Source organism: Callorhinus ursinus, unplaced genomic scaffold, assembly GCF_003265705.2.
Source record: "Callorhinus ursinus isolate GAN/ISIS: 27379988/994484 unplaced genomic scaffold, GSC_fseal_2.0 scaffold65, whole genome shotgun sequence".
Taxonomy (NCBI): Eukaryota; Metazoa; Chordata; class Mammalia; order Carnivora; family Otariidae; genus Callorhinus; species Callorhinus ursinus.
This window is the reverse complement of record NW_027397127.1, coordinates 6,072,353-6,096,369: the sequence shown is the minus strand read 5'-3', so window position 1 is coordinate 6,096,369 and position 24,017 is coordinate 6,072,353. Positions and strand designations below refer to the sequence as shown.

General features: G+C 39.2%; 2 protein-coding genes across 7 annotated transcripts in view; one reads left to right on the top strand and one right to left on the bottom strand.

Annotated features, from left to right (window-relative positions):
- Positions 1–17,374, bottom strand: part of COL4A6 (collagen type IV alpha 6 chain) — a 268,861-nt gene extending 251,487 nt beyond the window's left edge. For 5 of the 6 annotated variants that reach the window (XM_073885697.1, XM_073885699.1, XM_073885700.1 and 2 more), the window contains exons 1-2: positions 14,727–14,964; positions 14,479–14,530 (exon numbers count right to left, since the gene is read on the bottom strand). In XM_073885697.1, the coding sequence (XP_073741798.1) occupies positions 14,479–14,530; positions 14,727–14,737 (63 nt within the window). In that variant the 5' untranslated portion in view covers positions 14,738–14,964. Of the gene's footprint in view, positions 1–14,478; positions 14,531–14,726; positions 14,965–17,355 lie in introns of those variants that run through there. The other variant, XM_073885698.1, reaches the window with a different exon arrangement.
- The window catches only part of COL4A5 (collagen type IV alpha 5 chain), a 233,304-nt gene continuing 225,717 nt past the window's right edge, over positions 16,431–24,017 (top strand). The window contains exon 1 of the mRNA XM_025853713.2: positions 16,431–16,822. Within this exon, the coding sequence (XP_025709498.1) occupies positions 16,742–16,822 (81 nt within the window). The 5' untranslated portion in view covers positions 16,431–16,741. The remainder of the gene's footprint in view (positions 16,823–24,017) is intronic.

Genomic DNA, 24,017 nt, shown 5'->3' with positions numbered 1-24,017 from the left:
GTGGGGAGAGATTTGGGGTGTGGGGGGAGAAATAGAGTTTTTTTAATTGAGTAGGCATCTGGGTGAAGTTACAACTTTTTTAAAGATTTTATTTATTTATTTCACACACACACACACACACACACACACACACACACACACACACAGGATGAGTGGTAGGAGGGGCAGAGGGAGAAGTAGGCTCCCCGCTGAGCAAGGAGCCTTATGTGGAACTTGATCCCAGGACCCTGGGATCATGACCTGAGCTGAAGGCAGATGCTTAACCGACTGAGCCACCCAGGCATCATGATCTTACAACTTTTTTTTATTATGTTCAATTAGCCAATATATAATACATCATTAGTTTTTGATGTAGTGTTCAATGATTCATTGGTTGCCTATAACCCCCACTGCTCATCACCACACGTGCCCTCCTTAATACCTATCACCCTGTTACCCCAACGCCCCCCACCTCCTCCCTTCTGTAATCCTCAGTTTGTTTCCCAGAGTCCAGAGTCTTTCATGGTTTGTCTCCCTCTCTGATTTCTTCCCATTCAGTTGTCCCTCCCTTCCCCTGTGGTCCTCCACACTATTCCTTATGTTCCACATATGAGTGAAACCATATGATAATTATCTTTCTCTGCTTGACTTATTTCACTTCCAATGTTACAACTTTCTAAGCAGGGGAAGGATAAAAGTAGTGATTTAGGAGCATAGTGTATAGAGGAAGAAAACTAAAGGCAAAAAAAAAAAAACTGGTTAAAGCTAGTATTTGTCTTTATAATAAAAATGTAAATAAAAAAGAAGACTCTTGGTATGTGTATTTATGTTTGATATATAGTATATAGGGAGTTATATGTACAGGCAAATTGTCTGGCATAAGAAGAATGGGCAAAAGATCTACTGATAGAATTCAGGACAGTGCTTTGTAGCCCACTTTCTTCTCTCTGCCTGGCTTTTAAGGCCTCCATGGCCTGACCCTGCTCCAATTATCCATAGTCATTTCCCTCCACTGCTGTGCTGTAGCCAGGTAGCTCTTCTCACTGTCCCCCACTTAACCATATTCATCCCTGCTGGGGCCACCGTGTTATGATTCACCTGCAAAAGGAAACTTGACTGTGGGCACAAGTGGGAACTGGAATCCAGACAGGCTCACTGTTCAGCAAGGAGTGAGACATGGCAGGGAGCTATGCCTGCCTGGAGGAAAGGGCCTTTACCTAATTTCCTCAAAGATTCTGTACACTGATACCTCCTCCATATTTTTGCTCACGCTCTGATCAGTTTGTCTCTCTGATGATTCAACAGGCTACCTTTTTAAATCAAAGATGAATCATCTTTCCTGACAAATAGATTTATAAAGACCTAGAGAAGAAAGCTTGCAATCAGGGATGTCCCTGAACATGGAGAACATACAGTACCTGCCTTTATCACTCATTTTCTACTAGTCCCTTAAGGCCTGGCACAAATCCTACTTCTGTGAAACCTTCCCCAACTACAACCCATACGGACTTCTTTCTTCTTTCACCTTCTATAGCACCTCATTCTGTCCTATGAAGTTTAACGCCCAATTATTATGTAATTCGGTGCTTTAAAATCATGGAGGTATCTTGACAGTTCCGCAACGTCTGATTTTAATTTCATTTGAAAAATACGTTTTAAACTATTTTAAAACTGAAATAAAACACAGCATACAGAGTTCAAATGGGTTGCGTACCAAACATTAACTCATCGGAAACCACCAGTTGTGTTAATATGCGTTGCCAAGTTAACACTGTGTATTTATGTGCATGTGTGAGAGAGAGAAGACAGAGAGGAAAGTAGTGTCTGTAGACCTGAAAATATAGATTTTATTGCTACATCTGTTTAACTGAACTGTTAAACAGCACTTGACATAGCAAGACCGAGTGTTAAACAAAAAAGCCCTCACCCCACGATGTCCACTATTTATTTGGGTACATCAGTATTTTCTCCACACTATATAACCAAAATAAAACAGAAACTGGAGACGAAGACTGCTAATAGCTCTCAATTTCAGATTTTTATGTTTTTTTCTTAGTCTCTTCCTTCTTACTGACTTTACAAATATATAAATGTTAAAAAAAAAAAACTTTGGCTTACTGGCAAAACGACTATTTTGGTTTGGCTTCTCTATGGAGGATCATATGAAATTTCATTTGGGGAGAAAAGGGTCTACTGCTGTAAATTTTGAAAAATGCTCTAATAATTCTTTTTCTTCGTCATTATCAACATCAACATGAACATTATTATCTATGAACATGCTCTGGATATCTAGTTGCATGCTAGGTGCTGGTAAGTATTTATGCAACTTAATCTTATCTCCAAGACAAGGTCACATAAATCTTATGAATCTAAAGTTAATCCTCATCTTTAAGGATCTGCTACACTCAACAAACAGAATTTAGAGATTCTAGGCATTTTAGATTTTTCTCTGCCAACCCTCCTCTCTCTGGGAAGGAAAAATGGTCACTCAAAGCTTTGGAGAGCAAGGAGAAATACCATTTAACTTTCATTCCCTCCTCAACAGAAAATTTGTCTCCCAAAGGACCAATTCAGCCTCCTGACCAGCAGTCCCAGACATTTCTGGGAAAGCCCGATCTCTAGGAGGCAAATCTTGTAGAGCTTTATGGCCAGGGAAATTTCCACTGGAGAGCACCAACCCCCTCTTAGTACAAGTGAATCGGATTGAAAGATACTGGCAAACTAACCCTATTGTTGCTAGACAAAAGGGAACTGGGACTTCAAAGATGCCTGGGGAGCTCCCTTCAGACATAATCTTCAGTTGGGACCCTGGTCTCCACAAGGGGTCACAAAAGTAGGGCAGCAGAGGTAGAGGTGACTTTGGGGAAACTGGATCAAGTGTAACAATTCTGACTCTTCTTCTCTCCTAGGAAGCTTGAAAAACAAATTCAACAAATAATTAAGCAATTGGCTCTCATGTGTCCCCCAAATGGGCTCACCACTCATTTCTGGTACACAGGCAGTCACAGTGAGTGATCAGAGAAGGATGACCATAGTAATAATTTTACAGCTAATAATATATTTAGGGATTTGTCCTAAGGCCATAGTTAGTGTTGGAGTCTACTATATTTGAACCTAGGAGCATTTGGCTCCAGATCTGGAGTTTTTAAATTTTTTTAAAGGAAAAAAAAATCGGGAAATAGACCTCCAGACTTAAACATGGAACCCAAAAAGAGCTCAAGAAAAGACACATGCCTCGTGGCTTTCCTAAATTTTATAAACCTGGAACGGGCAGATGTGTGCCACAGAAGTAAGCCCTCCATGCATAAAGAGTTTGTCAGTGCTGGACACAGAGTAGGTGGTCAGCAATAACCATAATGCCTATCATCCCCCATCTAGAGAAATATACCTTACCACAAGCATTAGGTAAATGCTCTGGGGAGTCAGGGAGCAAATAAGAGTGCAGAGCAGGTCTCGCTCTTTCCTGTTCCTCCAGCCTCATCTTACACCATGCTCTGCCAACCTCCCTGCTCTTCCCCCTCCCCCCGCTCTAGCCACACTGGCTTAGTGCTTGCCATGGTCCTTCAAACCACAGGGACGACCACAGTGTTTGGCACATAGTAGGCATGAAATACCTATTTTTTTGAAGGAAAGAAAGGAGGAAAAACAGGAAGGACAGAAGAATAGAAAGAAGGAGACACTTCAGAAAATTATTCACTGAAGTGGGCCTGAAGGGAAGAATAATATGTCCATCTGCAGACACAGGAGGAAAACAGGGGAGGAGAAGAGAAGGGTGTTTCAAACAGAAGGAAAAGCAGGAGGAGTGACGATGCATGGCATGTTGAGCCAACACCAAAAGTATAACTGTGATCTAAACATCAGGACAAGAACAGTAATAGCAGATGGAGTGGGATGGGTAGGCAGGGCCAGATGATGATGGGTACAGGCAGCTCTCACAAATGTTGGAGCGGCACGATCACATTTGTGCTTTAGAGTAGGTCCTTTGCTTGCAGAGAGGATGGCTATCAGGAACAAAGGTAGGAGGCAGCAGAAGACTGAAACCAGAACAGTCAGGTCTGTTGTAGGAGTCCAGATAAGAGATGATAAAATGCCTGAATTCGAGAGACAGCACAGTATAGTGGGTTTTAACCCTAATTCTGCCATTGGCTGGACTTGTGATCTTGGATAAATCAGTTCATCTCTCCGGGCTGAGAATATTTGCCCTATATATTTCACAGGGTCACTCTGAGCAGCTATTAATATAATTGAGAAAAATACTTCGTAAGCTTAAAGCACTAGAAATTATATGTCATTATTAAAGAGGTGGGAGAGAGAAAAAGAGATAAGGGGGATAATTGAGAAACATAGCCATCCTTCCAGATGTACAATCTATGGATGAGAGAGTCTTCTCTGACATCTCTCTTTTTCTCACCTTGTTATATATCAGTTGCCAAAATTGGGGAATCTTTTTTTAAATTTTCTCTCAGCAATAAAAGAAATAAAGAATACCTGTGGGGGGGCAGAGTAGGCATTTAGCACCTACCTTGTTATTTCTTCTAATCGCACAACACTCTCAGGAGGAAAGCGTTATCCTATTTTTACTGATGAGAAAATTGAGTCTCCAAAAGGTCAAATGAGTTGCCCTTAGTCACCCAGCTAGGAAGTGCCAGTGGGCAGAGGCAGCATTCAAACAAAAGTCTAATTCCAGAGTCCTTTCTCTTAAACATTATACCATTGAAAAAGGTGGTGGGCGCCTGGGTGGCTCAGTCAGTTAAGCGACTGCCTTCAGCTCAGGTCATGATCCTGGAGTCCCGGGATTGAGTCCCGCATCAGGCTCCCCGCTCAGCAGGGAGTCTGCTTCTCCCTCCGACCCTCCCCCCTCTCATGTGCTCTCTCTCTCTCTCTCTCATTCTTGCTCTCTCAAACAAATAAATAAATAAAATCTTTAAAAAAAAAGAAAAAGGTGGTTATTGTGCCATCGAGGCAATTGTTATTAGAGTTAATATTAGTAATTGTTCAGATAGACAAGGAAAAGGCAGGAATAAATCTTACTCATTCAAAAGTCATCTGTCGGTCAGCTACTAACTGCTTGGCCGTACCCTGGACATTGTACGTACAAGGCTGAAGAGGACAACACAGACATACAAGCACAGAACTTTCATGACTGCATGGCAGGTGCTATCAAAGAGGCCCAAAGAACCTTAGAATCACAGGGGAAGGAAGAATGAATTCTTTCTGAAGAGGTCTGGGATGGTTTCATAGAAGAAATAACATTTTATCTGGGTATTAAAAACAAATAAAGATTGGAGTTCACTAGGTAAAAGAGAAAGTGTAAATAATGGAGAGAGACATTCCAGCTAAGGAGGACAGCATATACAAACACAAAGAGATAGGAAAGAACATAAGGTAGTATAGAAATGGAGAGATGTTCAATCTGAATGAAGAGTAATGTACACTATGAGGTTGAGAAGGAGGGTTGGCAGGAAAAAACACACAGACACGAGGCTGGACAGGTAGATGGGGCCAGATCATGAAGCCCCTTAAATATGCCAAGCTAAGGAGCATATATTTTAATACTGGAAGAAACAAGAAACCAACAAAGGTTTGAAATCAGGAGATAACATAGTTGGATTTACTGTTAGTAAAATAACTGGTGGCCGTATAGAGATTAGAATGGAGTTAGGAGGTAGAAAAACTAGTTAAGAGGCTATTGATATATGATGATGAGGTTTGGAACCAATCTAGATTCTACAGATTTTTGGTAAAACTAACGGAGCTTGGTGAGAAGGATGGAGATAGTGAGAGTTAGTGGCTGATTCTATAGTTTCTTGCTTGAAACCGGGTAGATGGTGATATTTAACAAATAAAAAAAATGAGAGCAAGAGGTTGGAGTGTCATGGAAAGGATTGGAAAACAGTTTCATTTTTGGACACATTGTATTTGAGGCAATAGAAAATAATAATAGCTGGCATTGGTTGAGTGCTCCAGGCATTGTTTAGTATATATATATTTTTAATTAATTTATTTATTTGAGAGAGAGAGAGAGAGAGAGAGAATGCATGAGCAAGCGCTGGGGGAGGGGCAGAGGGAGAAGGAGAGAGAAAATCCCAAGCAGGCTCCATGCGAAGCACTGTGCCCGATGCCGGGCTCCATCTCAGGACCTTGAGATCCTGACTCGAGCCAAAATCAAGAGTCCACACTTAACCGATGGAGCCACCCAGGTGCCCCCAGGCATTGTTTTAAGTGCTTTGTATGTATCAACTAATTGAGATCTGAGCTGACTAGGTAATTGGAAGTATAGGTTTGGAGCTCAAAAGACATGTCTGAGCTGGAAATATAAATTGATAGTCATCAGTGTATAGCAGTCATAGTTAAAACTGTTGAGGCAAGAAGAAGGCAAACGATAAAATGCTGAGAAAAAAAGAGCACCATTTTAGGAGCAGAGAGTAATGAAGATGATAAGCTCCATGACAGCAAAGATCACACTTGACTTGTTCACCACTGTGTCATCAGAGCCTGGCATACTATTTAGAATACAGTGCTTGCTCAATAAATAAATGTTGAAGGGATAAAATAAAAATATCAGAGAAGTTTAAGGAGCAACAATGAGACACAGTGTCTTGAAAGTCAAAAAAGGAAAGGCAGTTTCAGAATGACTGGAAAATGCAAAACACTACAGTAGAGAGACCAGAGGTGGAGGATGCGGGGAGGGAGAATCGGAGGAAGGTGTTCCAAAGGCACAAACTTTCAGTTATAAGGTAAATCAGTACTAGGGAGGTACAATATGATGACTCCAGCTAACACTGCTGTATGGTATATAGGAAAGGTGTTAGGAGAATAAGTCCTAGGAGTTCTCATCACAAGGAGAAATTTTTTAATGTTTTTTCTTTCTTTTCTTCTTACTGTATCTATATGAGAAGATGTATGTTTGCTAAAACCTATTGTGGTAATCATTTCACAACATACATAAATCAAATCATCATGCTGTATGATTTAAAGTCATACAGTGATTTCTGTCAGTTATTTCTCAATAAACCGGGGGAAAAAAAACCAATGGTAAGTCAGATAGAATGAAAAGAATCCAATGGGCTTGGTAGTTAGACCGCTGTTGGTAACTTGAAAGAGGGCAATTTTGGAGAGTAGCCTCAGTCTAGACTGTAATAGGCTTAGGGGTAAATGTTTGTTGAAGAAGAGTAGACAATGAGCAGGAATTTGGTGGTAATAGGATTGAGGGGGTTAGAGGTACAGAGAAAAATAAAGGTATGGTTTTTTTATTATTATTTATTTTTATAATGGCGGAGACTTTAGTATTGTTTGTAGAACAGAAAAGAAGTCCTAGGAGAGGGATTGATTAAAGATGGTAAGAGAGCAGATAATTGCTCTTAGCTAATTTTCCCATCTCGGTTTTCCTTTGAGCATGCTTATTGGGTCTTTTATGTACATTTAATTAGATTCTAAAACAAGTTAGGGCCCTGTGATCTACCTCACTGGGACATTTCATCAGCTTAAAAGGATTTGATAGTTTAATACAGGATGTCACTTTCCTAATATGTTCTTTCGATATGTGTATGTCCTGAAATCTACAGAGGATAGGACAAGTCTATACTCTAAGCATGGTGGTGAAATTATGGAACTATCCACATAATTGAGGCAAGTAAAAACCAATACATGTTGATAATTGATGTTAATCTATTTGTTTCATTCTTTTAAAAATTTTTATTCAATTTATTTAAACTAAAAAAAAACAAAAACAGTTCACCCATTTCTTCCACCCCCTACTCCCTGCCTCTAGCAATCACCAATCTCTTCTCAGTATCTATGAGCTTGCTTTTTCTTTTTTTAGATTCCACATATAAGATTTATCATATGGTATTTGTCTCCCTCTGTCTGACTTATTTCATTTAACATAACGTCCTTGAGGTCCACCCATGTTGTTGTAAATGGCAAAATTTCATTCTTTCTGGCTGAATAATATTCCATTGTAGATATATACACACTAAAAGTTCTTTATCCATTCATCTATCAATGGCTAATTAAGTTGTTTGCATGTCTTGCCTATTGTAAATAATGCTGCAATGAACATGAGGGTGTATATATCTTTCCAAATTTGTGTTTTCATTTTCTTTGGGTAAATACCCAGAAGTAGAATTCCCGGATCACATGGTGGTTCTATTTTTAATTTTTTGAGGAACCTTCATACTGTTTTCCACAGTGATCACACCAATTTACATTCCTACTAACAGTGTACAAGGGTTTTCTTTTCTCCACACCTTCGTCAACACTTGTTATCTCTTGTCATGTATTTTTTAAGATTTTATTTATTTATTTGACAGAGCACAAGCAGGGGGAGTGGCAGGCAGAGGAAGAGGGAGAAGCAGGCTCCCTGATGAGCAAGGAGCCCGATGAGGGACTTGATCTCAGGACCCTGGGATCATGACATAAGCCGAAGGCAGACGCCTACCCAACTGAGCCACCCAGGCACCCCTATCTCTTGTCTTTTTGATAGTAGCCATTCTAAGAGATGTGCAGTGATATTCCTTTGTGGTTTTGATTTGCATTTCTCTGATGATTAATGATATTGAGCACCTTTTTATGTACTTGTTGGCCATCTGTATGTCTTCTTTAGGAAAATATCTATTCGGATCCTCTGCCACTTTTTTTAAATAGGACTGCTTGTGTTTTTGCTATTGAGTTGTATGAGTTCTTCGTATTTTTTGAATATTAGCCTCTTATCAGATATATGACTTGCAATTATTTTCTCCCATTCAGTAGGTTGCTTCTTCATTTCATTGATGGTTTCTTTTGCTGTGCAGAAGCTTTTTTGTTTGATGGAGTCCCACTTGTTTATTTTAATGTCAGATTCAAACAATCACCTCTAAGACCTATGTCAAGGAGTTTACTGCCTATGTTTTCTTCTAAAAGTTTAATGATTTCAGGTCTTATATTTAAGTGTTTGATCCATTTTGAATTAATTTTTGTGTATGGTCTAAGATATTGATCCAGTTTCATTCTTTTGAATGTGGCTGTCCAATTTTTCCAACACCATTTATTGAAGAGACTGTCCTTTCGCCATTGTATATTCTTGGCTCCTTTGTCAGAAATTAATTGACCATATATGCATGAGTTTATTTCTGGTCTCTCTGTTCTGTTCCATTGACCTATGTGTTTTTTATGACAATACCATACTGTTTTAATTACTATAGTTCTGTAATATAATTTGAAATTAGGACATGTGATGCCTCCAGTTTTGTTTTTCTTTCTCAAGATTGCTTTGACTATTCGAGGTCTCTTGTGGTTCCATACAAATTCTTGAACTGTTTGTACTATTTCTGTGAAAAATACCACTGGAATTTTGATAGAGATTGCATTGACTCTGTTTACTGCTTGGGTTATATGGAAATTCTAACAATATTAATTATTTTCAATCCATGAGCATTGAATATGTTTCCATTTATTTGTGTCTTCTTCAATTTCTTTCATTAATGTCTTGTTTTCAATGTACAGGTCTTTCAACTTGGTTAAACTTATTCAATGGTATTTTACTCTTTTTGATGCACTTATAAATGGAATTGTTTTCTTGATTTCTTTTTCTGATAGTTCATTAATAGTGTAAAGAAATGCAACACACTTTTGTGTATTAATTTTGTATCCTGCAGCTTTACTGAGTTTATTAGTTTAATGTGTTTTTTTTTTTGATGGAGTCTTTAGGGTTTTCTATATATAATATGTCATCTACAAATAGTGACAGTTTTACTTCTTCCTCTCCAATCTGGATGCCTTTATTTCTTTTTTTGCCTAATTTCTCTGGCTAGGACTTACAATACAATGTTCTATTGTTTCATTCTTATATTAATGAAGTCATTAGGGAAACAGCATACTTTGCTCCTGTGATCTGGCTTGATTATAAGATTATAGTACCTAGGGGCATATTTACTGGGGACTACGTAATATGCCTAAAATCTAACAGATTATTGGTATTTGTAGTCAATGCAAATGCCCTCATCCCTGAACAAGCCTTAGAAAGTGACAACTTGTTTATTCTAAAAACAAACTGCGTAACTAGGGTTTTTTTAATGTCACAGATTACTCTGGCAGTCTAGTGAAGCCCACAGACTCCTTTTCGGAATAGTTTTTTAAATGTATTCAATAAAATACATGGGATTGCAGTGGAAACCTATCATATTGAAATATAATAATCAAAACATATAACAAGACAAATTTGTGATATGGAATTATCTACCTGCTTCTTTAGTAGCACATTAAATAATACCTATTTCTCCTCCTCTCCTGTCTTAAAATATGTTTGTATTTGACCTGTCAATAGTGTAGCTACATTATCACCTATGTGTTATCCATTTATGTAGTCATTTGAAGATTCCTTTGATGATATACTCAAATATATGTATCAGTATCCTTAGTCATCCCAAGATATATATTCTAGGTACATACACACACACACATCTATATGTTATATATTGTGATTGGTCACAGCTAGCTGATATAGGACATTTGCTAGCAGGCAAAGCAGAAGACTAAAATTTCATATTAAGAAAATGAAAAGACCAGCCATCAGCCACAGATTGGAAGAAAATACTTGCAAGTTGTAATGTATGGCAAAGGACTTGTATCCAGAATATCCAAAGAACTCTTACAACTCAATAATAAGACAACCCAATCTTAAAATGGGCAAAAGATTTAAATAAATAGAAATAGAAATTTTTCATATGACCTAGCAATTCTATTCCTACATATCTACTCAAGAAATGTAAATTGAATGTCCACACAAAGATTTGTATGATAATGTTCATAACAGCTTCATTCATAATAGCCAAAAAGTGGAAAGAGTCCAACGTCCATTAACTGGTGAATGCATAAACAAAATGGGGTATATCCAGGGCACCTGGGTGGCTCAGTCAGTTAAGCAACTGCCTTAGGCTCAGGTCATGATCCTGGAGTTCCAGAATCAAGCCCTGCATTAGGCTCCCTGCTCAGTGGGGAGTCTGCTTCTCCCTCTGACCCTCCCCCATCTCGTGCTCTCTCTCTCAAATAAGTAAACAAAATCTTTTTAAAAAATGGGGTATATCCATAATGGAATATCAATATTAAATGCCAACACCAATAGGGTAAAATACTGATACAGGCTACAACATGAATGAACTTCAAAAACATTATGCTAAGTGAAAGATGCCAAACACAAAAGATCACATATTATATGATTCTATTCCATTTATATGAAATGCCCAGAAAAGACAAATCTATAGAGGTAGAAAAGTAGATTCATGTTCACTTGGGGTTAGGGGTGGGAATGAGGGTTAACTGTGACTGGATATGAAGGATCTTCCCGGGGAGATGAAAATGTTCTAAAACTAGCAATAGTTGCACAACTTGGTAAATTTACTAAAAATCATTGAATTATATAAATATATATAATGTGTGAATTTATGGTATTTAAATTGTATCTCAATAAAGTTGGTTTTTTTATTTAAAGAATTCTTAGAGACACAGCCCCAAATAAGGCAAATACTCCTCTTGATTCTTAGAGTAGGATGAAACTTTCTCCATCTCTGAAAATCCCGAACACTCTATTCATACTTTGATGGCTGCAATTAGGGCTGAACATCACAGTGGAAAGGACCAACTTGGGCAAGTTACAACTTTAAGGAAAGAAGTTTGTATTTCAATCAGACCTTGATTTACCTATGCTCTTTGCAGAAGGGGACAACCAGACATATATTTTCTCCCCTTTGCCTGTTTTCTATCTAAATAACTCTCGCTAGGCTTTGACTTTAAATATGCTTGGTTGTATTCGAGCTTTTCACAAAAGCAGATCTGAGGCAAACTGGGAAGAAAAAATAAGGACCCTGACTACTTTGTTCGCTTCATATCCAGTCACTTTGTTGTATTTTAACTGCTAGATATGTTGGCCTATGGTGAGATATGAATCTTCCTATTCTTTTCTTTAACACAATGCAGGTACATGCAGATAATAATTTATCATTAGGTATCCTATCTTTTAAGGAACATAATGACCACCATTGTCTGAGAAAGTAAAATCCTAGAGAGTTAGAGACTATGTTTAAATAAATCTTTGTGTGCTGTGCCTCAGGCACTTAATAACCAAAAATGATTATGGATATTCTGAAATCCTAGGCTCTTTCTCATTCAGATAAATTGTGCAAGTACTTCACCTCAATGAAGATCATCACTCTTTTAAAAGAAATTTAATGGAAACTCATTCTTTAATCCCAGGTTTTAACATTTAGCTTTCTATCCCTTTAAACAGCACTGCTTTATAAACTGACAAAGAGAAATCAAAAGCACCTAAAAGACCCTATCTCAAATGGTCACCAAGATTCTGTTATTGGCAACTTAACTCTCACAGTGAACAAACTTTCTTATAGAGAAGCACAACCTAGTCCCTTGTCAATCTATTTAAATGTTATTTTTCATTAATATTAGTCAAGGTACAGAGAATTCAAAGAGCTAAAACCATTTGAAAGGTGAAAAACATTACAAACCCAGAGGATAAACTGGAATTGAGAAGAGATGAGAACCATCCAATACACATGAGAATCCACTACAAAGAGTAAAAACAAACAAAAAACTTCCCCTCAGAAAAGTCACCTTTTGAGAACTTATCCTGTGATTCTCCTCTTTTTCTTTGCCATTTTCCCCCCAAATGAAAAAAAATAGCTTTACACTGCCAAAGATAATATGCAGAAGTAAACAGCAGTGAAGGAAGCAGCTCTGGATGTAAATCAGCTAAAAAACAATATTGTCAGTGTATCTCAAGGTTTATTTTAGTCTTACCGGGGTCACTCACACTGACATAGCAGGTGGCATTGTAAAACAATGATAATCTGAAATCCACACACCAAAGCAGGGCTTGATTTTAGAGACACACTTCCATACTTTTAAAAATTAAAGCATAATCCTCCAGTGATTTTTATGTATATCAAGTGATAAAATGCAGTGTTTGGGAAGTCTCCAGCTATCTAGAATGATTTGTTAATGCCTTTCCCCAAAAGTACACTGAATACAATCAGCTAGAGTCTGAAAATAAAGGTTTTGCTGGAGGGTATTGCTGCCCAGGCATAACATTTTTACAAGTGGCGAGATTCCCGGACAAATTGTTAACTAATCAAAACCTGGCATTTTCAATAAATGTAGTATTGAGCCTCAAGGTAACACATAACTAAACTTGTGTACTGGAGGAATCAGATGGAGAAGTACACAGAATCGTAGATCAATACTCCTGTTTACAAAGTCTTGAATTTACTTACATAAGAGCTGAGGTTCTGAGTTGGGTGGGGTGTCACAAGATGTTAAAAGTCAGGTATTCTGGCATCATTCTCTTAAAAGAAATCATTGCACTTCATTCTGATATTTTCTTAAAGATATATGCCAAGACAAAGTAATCCTTCCCCCCACCCATAAACATATTAGTTGATTTTACTGGGTTGAATTAAGTATGGCTCCATACATGGCTCCATACAAGTATTTACAAATATTTCAAGTATTAAAAATACAGCCAATCACTTTAAATTGTCAAACCCACAAGGTAAATATCTATCATCTATATGGTGTGTGACTTTGGCTATTAACAGTTTATTAAATAGAGCAGTGAAATTGTACTCAATAGTCAAACAACTTCATATTTGAACTCAGCAGCTAACTTTATTTCTGCCAGCAGAAGTAGTAGCTAGTGAGACTGGAAAACTGCAATATCTCTCATTATTCGGGTCATTCCTCCTTTGGTAAATTATCCTAGTAATTACACTGGGGGTCTCTCTACTTTCTGGGATCCATTAAACTTTTCTTGACCAGATGTCTACAGAAAGTCCTTTGCCTGCAGTCCCTAGCTGATTCGATGGATGATAATCTAAACAGCCTATGAAATGATAACTTTCAGATTTTTTTTTCTATTCTAAACTTTCTGATGACACAGAAAACCAGTGAAAGGAAACATCAGACAGAAACTGAACATCATCTAGTGGTATTAGTTCAGTTCAGGTAGTTAAAGAGTCTAGATGTTGTCATCTGGTACTGTCAAAGGATCACAAGCAAGTTGACTTCTATAAATTTCGTGGCACTTTCAAGTCCCACTCTTTGGGCTCTCCTCCCACTCTCAAACTTGTGTGCCAATTCATGTTCTTGTAGACCAGGGAAAATTACATTTCTTCTGCCTTGGAGATAGATGCAGAGAAGAGCATCAGATGTCAGTCATCTTAAAGTCGTCTGGGAATAGGCTCAGAAATGTGCGTCTCTCGCGTCTTCTACTTTTATTTTCCCAACCCGTTACGAAGTTTTGGGGCAGAAAGATGCCTCAGTCCCAAAGGCATAAGCGTGACGCTGTGCTATTCCTAAGAACCCCATTAACTCCCACTAGAAAGGAGAGTGATGTGAACTCTGTTTCGCAGGGCAACCTTCTGTAACCCCCTAACACAAACACAAGAGGTGGAATGGGAAGGGGGTCAAAGGAGGAGGAGGGAAAAGGGTCGGGGAGGAAAAGAGACTCACGGCTCCTGCCAGTTCCTCGGTCAGGCACAACGTAACCAGGAGCAGCCACAACCTGAAACAGGAGGAAGGGTGAGTAACATGGGCTCTCAAGGCTCCGGGGTCCTACGTCTGTCCATAGTCCCCGACCCTTTTTGGCTGCCTGCCCCCCACTTTCTCTGCAATGACATAAAGTACAAGTATAGTCCCGGTCCGGCAAAGTAGCTCGAAGTAGGAAAGAAGGAGGGGAGCTCAGGGCAGCAACAGCTCACCCAGGGTGCATGCTTGCGGCTCCTCCGGAGCTGGGTCCCGGGAGACAGCTAAGCGGCTCCACAGCCCCGGCTCATCAGGGCTCCGCTGATGCTTGGCGGCTGCTTCCTTATTCAGGAGGACGGGCTGGGGGGGCGAAGTGGCTCACTTCGGAAGAAACTAAACTCAGCTTCTAGATAAGAAGTGCCCCAAAGGGAAACAGTCAGCGGTGTCCGCTACAACTTGCCGCACTCAAAAGATAGTTCCATACACTAGGAGAGGAAGGAATGGAGGGAAAGGGGCGGGGCTGTCTGCTGTCAATCATCCCCCCCTACCTTGGGCAGCCCGGCGTCTTTCTCACTTTCAGGCACCTCTGCGCATAACATTCCCACGCATCTCCATAGCTTCACGCGCAGGCCCATAGAGACCTCTACACTAAGATCTAAGCAACTATGCAGCATACACTTCCATAAACCACCGTTAACTGTTACACATAAATAGGTTTAAGGCACAGGACTCCTACCGATGGGCCCCAAAGTGCCCTTGCACGCTTGCCCAAATGCATACAACACTCATTCTGATCGTCTACTAAGCTCCTGGGGGTGGGGTGGGGTGGGGTGGGGTGGGGTAGGGTGGTGGTGGTGGTGGTTTCTGGAGTAGTAAATCTACCCAAAGCTGAGTAGAACCTAAGGCTGAGTGGGCCCCCATGAATAGGTCCAAAGTCTTGCAAGACTCTCAAGTGGCAAATTCTAGGTTCTGAGATAACAGAAATGTTCTGAGGAATTCTTGAGCAAATCCCCGAAAGACCCTCCAAGGAGTCCACACAAAATATTTTCTGGGCCTGTTGGTACTTTAACAAATCTGTAGATCAGGATTACCAAAGTAATGCTCAAGTCTACTTTATTTCGGAAACATCAATTCAACTGCCATTAACTCTACATAAATGTTCCCAATTAGGTATTTGTGTTAGTTTTAAAGAAAACGTCATGAAAGTTATTTAATTCCCTGTACTAAATCCTTCTGAAACACAGCCGCAATGGGAGTCAATACCTTTTATATTACTTCAACACAAAAGGTAAAAATTACAGCATTTAACAATGTAGTTAAATAAAAAGATAGGACTGTATTACAATAGCATCCAACCATATAATAATTACCAATATCTACTGAATGCTCCTCAATCTTAGATGTTTAAAACACGCATAAAGGCTTCGTACACCTAAGTAGGTTCGTTTTCCTAATTCTTCGGTTGTAAGAATATGTTTAATTATGTAAATATATTTATACAGTTCTAATATTTTCACGTAGAAACTGTCCTGCGAGCAGGTGGAAGGCAAAGAACACCAGCAGCCCAGGGAGCGGCGACCAAAATTTGTTTCTAACCATTAACAATAAAAAGCTCAGTTCCTCTAAGATCCATCCGCTAAAAAAAATAGTCCCAGCTCAGGTCTATTTGTAATTGGCTTTGGTGCTCTCACCAATGAGAGTGGGACTGGGCAGGGAAGAGTAATACCAACGGAAGGTGCAAGTGAACGAATAGAAAAGCTTCCCGGCCAACCGGTGCTCATGGTGCTCAGCCAACTGATCTGGAAGTTTCCCTCCCCCAAATAACTGAGCGTCACTCCCTCGCAGGTTGCTGGTGCAGTCTGAAGCGGTGGCGGAGTGATCCTCAAATTCCCCAGTAGCTGGTGGGGAGGGGGCGGTGCGGGAGGAGAGAGGGAGGAAAGTTGAGCTGTGGGACTTGCGTGAGGAAAAAGTTTGCAAGTCCAGACAGAAGGGAAAAGTGCTCCCGAGAGACCGGCTTTGGGGAGGGGAGGGGGGGAGGGAAGAAGAGCTTCTCCTTTTTTTTTTTTTCTCCCACCCCCAACACTCTTAAAAAGCTTCCTCCTCACCTAAGCCGACGGGCACAATTGGGACACCCTCGCTGTCCCTCTCCGCCTCTAAGCTCTCTCCCCATAAACTCAAGATTATGTCAGTTGGTCAGAGCTAGCCAGGGATTTCGTGCGGGTGCTGAAGGAGCTGCGGGAGCCGGAGAAGAATGAAACTGCGTGGAGTCAGCCTGGCTGCCGGCTTGTTCTTACTGGCCCTGAGTCTTTGGGGGCAGCCTGCAGAGGCTGCGGTAAGTCCTTCCTTCTACCTCCCCCCCTCCGCTCCCCCCCCACCCCCGTCATCTCACTCTCAGGCAGAAATTACTTTTTTGTCCCTTTACCTTCCTTTCTCCTCGGCCTTGGCTAGGGAATTCCACTCTGCCCTCACTTGCTTAGGAGGAAACATTATTTACAACGCTGGTAGCTCAAGCCTTCTCCAGCCCAAGGGAGAGGTTTACGTTTAAAAAATCGGGCTGCGGGCTTTGCAGCAGCTAGCTGCCCTGGGGGGGCCAGAGCGGAGCCGGGGTGGGGGGACGCACGTTAATAGCTCACTAGGCTCTGGAGGGTATTTGAAACTTTTCTTCCCCACCCTCCGCCCTCGGGTTGTTTCCCTTGCCTGCCGGCTAACCTTTACACTAGTTGTACCCAGCCCACGCACTCTTTAAACCTGGTCTGTAGTTGAATATTTTGCCTTTTCTAAATCCAGCTTCCATCAGAATGTTGGGCGCGCCCAGGAAGTGCTTCCCTTTTGCCCCTTCCTTAGGCCACACGAACCTACCCTCACCTCTGGCCACTGAAGCCCCTGTAGAGACCGTGTCCCCCTTTTGACGTCCTTATGGCAAACGCTCAGGTAACACACGGAAGAAGAAGGAGGTAAAGACGGATGGCCTCAGGCTTCAGGTCTTTCGGCGTCGTGGGTTTTTTTTTTTTTAAGTCCTGGGTTTTTGTTTGTTGTTTACTTAAAAAAAAATCTTACTAAGGCACCTAAACAAATCGAAACTATGCCCATCACCTATTTAAAGGAAAAGAATTCTCTTTTCAAAGGAGAATGAGTGTTCTGATTTAACGGACAGTGGGGGAGGATGCACCTGTGAAATGACAGCGCAAAAATTCCACTCAGTTTTAGGAATGTAGAATTAAAACTCCAATATATCTCCTAGAAGGATCTCTGGGTAGTCCCACCCACTATCTTTCCGGGGATGAGGCAGATGTAAAGGAATGAATGGCTTTGTTAAAGAAAATGTTCTCCAGCCTGAAGCCCATCATCCTTCATTTCGCTTAACCTTGAAAGAATTAAGTATGCGACAAATTATTTAAAAGTTATATTTGAGTGATCATAATGGGTGGTTTTAAAAACACTTTAATGTGAGATCATGGCTTAGGCCTTCCGTGGTTGAGTGACTTATCAGTTCTTTATATATGCAGCTGCTATGTTATGGCTTATCTGGATCCACTTTTAAGTTAGCTGTCTGGTTTCTCTATACACTCAGCATACCTCAGATTACATTGTCCTTTTATCCTCCAGAACATGTGTACCCAAGGTATGAAAACTAACTTTCATATTACTCTAAGCACAACTTCATTATGATAGCCCGTCTGCTGAAAAACCATGAATATTAACTACACTTGTAATTTTTCGTCTGAAACATTAGAGATGAGTTAAAATTGCTTTTTTTGATGCAGAGCATCTTAATGGGGTAAGGTTTTGCCACTCAGTAGTGCTTATAGGCCCCCAGATAAAACTACAATTGTGTTGTTGAAAATAAGTTACTTTTTAAAAAATTAATTAATTAATTAATTTTTTGATGTAGTGTTCCATGATTCATTGTTTGCATATAACACCCAGTGCTCTATTCAATACATGCCCTCCATCAGGAAAATAAGTTACTTTTTAAAAACATCTTGGTGCTTACTGCTTAAGGCATTTGGCCCAGGGGCAAAGGTTTTGTGGATGTTCAAATATTTCTAATTTTTTCCCTTTGATGTTGCTATTAGTAAATGTGCACCCAATACCAGTCATACAGGTATGTATAGCAATACTATACATCAATTTGTAATAAAATCAAAAGTGAGATTTCTTTTTATGGTTGACAAAACTTGGGAGCAAGCTTATTTTCTTGGACTCTAATGATTGAGTGTTCATGAAGTAGTTACAGAAGATACCATGCAGTTTTTTTCCTTTTTCTTTCTGTATAATTTTAAAAGAACATTTTATATCCCATTTCTCCATCATGAGCACATTGTGCCTCTAATAAAGCCAGGGGTTTGTTTTTTCTGCTTCACACATCAATATCCTCATTACATGAAATGTTTTAATTATCTCAAAGATATGAATGGTATCTTCTCTCCATATTAGTGCTAGGGATATTGGTGACCTTCTCCAGAGTAAAATGGATGGTAGTGGAGTTGACTGTTGACTGAAGTAGTCTTGGTATTGGGACTTTTATATATCAGGAAGAACATTGATATTTATAAGAATTGCTTTAATTTTTCATAGTTAAGTGATTTATCTCTGAAGTCATGCCAAATTGGGATATCATAAATACGTGGAAGATTTTTTTAGGTAGAGTGTTAATTAGGTGGAATAGAATAATCTATGCTGAAAAAGTTGGCAGTAAGAGAAAAAGGCAGGTTTAGTTTGTAAAGGTCTTTTCTAGTGGTAGAAATAACATTTTTATGGAAAGGTAATTATACCCATACTTACTACCAGTAGGATATGCACTTAGATTTATGGATACTGTGTGTAAAATTGTACTACCCCTACAATACAAATGTGAGTTTTTTTGTGCAGTGGAGTGGAGAGGTTTCTCTAATTTAAATGTACCATCTCTCTTGTGACCAGTGGCAACAACTCACTGAGGGTAATAGTGTCATTTGTGACCCGAACAAATTTTCCTCTGAAGTATACTATGAATTGACTGCTCCATAGGAAGAATTTGTTGACACTGTGATCATAACTTTAATTTTTGAGTGTTTAATACGTGCCAAGCATTGTGCTAATATGGCAAAGTACATTATCTTATTTAGTCTTTGCAACAGACCTATGAGATATATACCATTGTTATCCCCCACTTTACAGATCAAGAAGCTATGAATCACAGAGATTAAGTAACTTCCAAAAAATCACATAGGTACTAAGTTGTGGGGCTGGAAATTGGAACAGTTTGACTCCAAATTCTTTACCCTCAATGACTGTACTATACTACCTCCTTTGTATATGGTCTATAGAGACTTATTTGCTGTTCAGAGTGTTTGGATCTCTGCTACTTTTTTTTTTTTTTTTGGGTGGGGGCGGGGGAGACACAGGAGGTGAAATGGAAATGGTAATGGGGATTACATCTCTTCCTGCTTGTTGTTAGGAGAAGTAGCATCATATAGTGGAAACAGCTTTGGACTTAGAATAAGAGATCATAATAGAGATCAGTTTGATTTCTGTACATATGTCTGCATATAGAGAGATAATTTAAAAGCAATCTAGAAGCAATTGCGTGTTGCAGGTGTGATTTTATACAATCACATATAAAAAGTTAGATTTATAAAACAACTATAATTTGTGGTGGATGATTATTTTGAAGAAAGTTTTGCTTTTTGCTCGATCCCAGGACCCTGGGATCAGGACCTGAGCCGAAGGCAGACGCTTAACGACTGAGCCACCCAGGCGCCCCACTCTCCATTTTTTTTTAAAGATTTTATTTATTTGATAGAGCACAAGTAGGCAGAGCGCTAGGGAGAGGGAGAAGCAGGCCTCCCGCTGAGCAGAGAGCCTAATGCGTGGGACTCCATCTCAGGATCCTGAGATCATGACCTGAGCCAAAGGCAGATGCTTAACTGAGCCACACAAGCGCCCCTTGCCTCTGCATTTTGATTGGAATCCTATTGATCCAAATCTTTGCTCAGTTTCAGCGTGATGTTTATATTCATCCAGCAGATATTTATTCAACAACTTGTAAGTACTTAAGAATTGTATATGTTGTTTTATTTCCACCCTCTTGGATATGTTCTGTTCGCAGAATCATTTTGTGCTAGACACTGTAGATAAAACTAAGTAAGATAGGTTTCTTGCCTCCATGGAGTTTACGTGCTAGTGAGAGTAGTCTTTCTGTGAAACTTTCCCTTACTATTACGTATCAATGGCTGATTTTGGTCTTCTTTGAACGTTTGTAATATTTAGCCTCTTCCTGTCTAGTATCCAAATGTATTTGGTCTTACAAGCATTTTGTTTCATGTGATTTTATCTGTTCTCCCTATTAGATTATAGGCAAGAACTGTATATTTGTTCATTTGTTCAACCAATTTACTTGTTGGTTTTGTCTAATAGCAAAAGTAATACATGCTTTGTATTGGAAACTTGAAAAATGCAGAAAATTATAAAGAAGAAAATAAAAACATGTCCACAGTTCTATTAACAGCATAGAAATAACCCCAATTATTGTTTAATGATTTTCCTCTTTAGAAATTGGTTAAATTTTTTAAAAGTTGGGATTACTTTATATACAGTTGTATATCGTAATGCTTTTTTCACTTATTAAGCATTTTCCCATGTTATTAAAATTCTTGGTTTAAAGATACTAGTTTTAGGGGCACCTGGTTGGTACAGCCAGTTAAGTGTCCGACTCTTTGTTTTAGCTCAGGTCATGATCTCGGGGTCCTGGGATCATGCTCCATGTCGGGCTCCATGCTCAGCAAGAAGTCTGCTTGAGATTCTCTCTCCTTCTCCCTCTGCCCCTCCTGCTCATGCTCTCTCTCAAATAAATAAAGATACTAGTTTTAAATGACTGTATATAATTTATACATACCACAATTAAATTACCTATTAACTTTGTTCTTTTTTTCAAAATTTTATTTAAATTCAAGTTAGTTCATATGTAGTGTAGTATTAGTTTCAGGGGTAGAATTTAGTGATTCATCAGTTACATATAACACCCAGTGCTCACTACATCATGTGCCCTCCTTAATACCCATCACCCAGCTACGCCATCACCCACCCCACTCCCTTCTGAAACCCTCAGTTTGTTTCCCAGAGTCCATAGTCTCTCATGGTTTGTCTCCCTCTCTTTCTTTATCTTATTTTAGTTTTCCTTCCCTTATTCACTTTTATAGAATATTTTTTTAAAGATTTTTCTTTAAGTAATCTCTATACCCAATATGGGGCTCAAACTCACAACCCCAAGATCAAGAATCACATGCTCTACTGACTGAGCCAGCCAGATGCCCTTATAGAATATATTTTTAAATTTCAAGTTTTGAAAGCCATTGTAAGAAAAACTGCCATGAATAATTCTTATTCCATATTTTGTATTCTTGTATTAGTACTGCCTCCCTTATGGGGAGTTAGTGGGTTAAAAGCCATTAGTATTTTCAGAGTCTTTGGTACATGCAGCAGACCCTGACATTTAGAAAGGTGATATCAACAGATAAATTATGATAGCTAACATTTTTTAGTGGTTACTATGTTATACCTGTTAGGTAGATAATACTATTCCCATTTTTATGTATAAGGAATCTTGTGGGCACAAGGTAGTTAAATAACTTGTCCAAAGCCGTGCAGTTAGTAAATAATTGGGCCAAGATTTGAATCAGAACGGTCTGGCTCTAAAACCTGCTCATGAGATTTTCCTCAGTTCCTGTTTCATACATGATAGATAATACAGAAGAATAAAGTCATGTTGAAAAGTTGAATAATTCCCACTGCCCTGTCCATAACCCCTTCCTGTGACTGGTCACTTGACTTGATTTTAAAGATACACTCACCACTTGGCCCATCCTTTAATAACTCTTTACTGTAATTGCCTAGGCCATCCATCCTCAAGGGCCTAAATTTTAATTTAGTAAACCATGCATTCCTCTGCATTTCTCCCCTGGACAGAAGGTGGAGCCTGCCCTCCATGAATACCACCCTCACCTCTTCCTAGCAATAACAAGGATATAACATACCCCAAACCCATTGACATTCCCCCTTCCCTAGCAGAGTTGTGGAATGCATCTGAAATGGGAGCACCTTCTGCTCTCCCTTCTCACTCTCTTCACCAATCCCTACCCCATAGCTGCCTATGATGCTTACACTTAAATGGCTGTGTCTTTGTCTAGTGCTGTCCCTTGCTTTCATCTTTCCCTTAGTGTTACTCCAGGACATTTCCCCCATTAATTGCTAATCTGTTTTTCTCACTTTGGGGTGATGTTATTCCAGCCCCCATCTCCTCTTTTAAGAAACAAACTTGTAAGTATACATGGAATCAGAGGTCCCCCATCCATTTGGTACCACTTCCACTTTACCTTCTTCTTGTGTTTCCTCATGAGCTAAGAGACTTTACTGCCTTTATGCCAGCCTTGTAGCTTGTGCAATTCAAATGTATTCCTCTGTAAAATCACAAACTGTTACGCATTATGGCTTTTCCAGGTGGCATTTGAATAGCTGAACTTTAAGCTTCTGAATGATAGAGATCTGCTCTTGCCAAATTACTTTCCAGAATGATTTTACCAATTATACTCCTATCAGTAGTGTGTAAGAGTGCCTATGAGACAACCTTAATAATTTTTTTCTGTCTAGTACAGTGACTATGGAATTGATGCTCAATTGATTGCCAGTTGGTTGGTTGATTTGGTCCTATCCTCTAATGATTTTCTTTTTAAAATGTAATGATTCCATTATCTCATCCCCTTCTGACGATAGCAACTATGGAACAGAAGTAATTTTTGAAAATATATTCTCTCTAATTAACATTATAAATGAACCACCCAGCCACTTAACTAAATCTTCATTACAAAGATTTATTTTTAATAGCAGTAATTCTTGAGGTTTTTTTTGGAGAGGCATCTTTAGTGTGATCTCTGATACATAGGCTCCTTTAATTTTAACAAACCAGATTCTCATTTTATGCATCAATGCTTGAGTTTATTTACCTTCATAATCTATCCAGGTCCAACTGCCCTTTGTTCCTTTAGCAGCTTCTGCTGGCCTTTAACCAAAAGTGTAGTTTGTGATGGTACTTGCTACCCTGATGAAATGGGAACCTTAAATCCCTTGCTATTTGCTAACCAAAGACAACCAAAGCAAATGTTATAAGGAAACAGGCTTTTGCTAAATTCAATTTTTAATTTATTATTTTTTTAATTTTATTGAATCTGATGTAAACATTACACTTACTTATTAACTTGGAGACTTAAGCAACACTTATGAGCCAGTGCTAGTCAGGTTAAGAGAATTGGTTTTATGACAGTACTAAAATAAGACTGTAAGAAATTCTATTAGCATTTACGTCATCTTAAAATTAAGTCAAATAACACTCTTCCTATATGTTAGGAGAACTGACTGAATTGCTTCCAAATTTTCTTATGGTATATATGACACTAATGGAATATTAAAGGAGATCTTGGAACTTGAGGAGGAAAATGGCACTAAGAGTGGGACACTAGGGAAAAATTGTTTAGTGTAGTCTGTATTTTGAG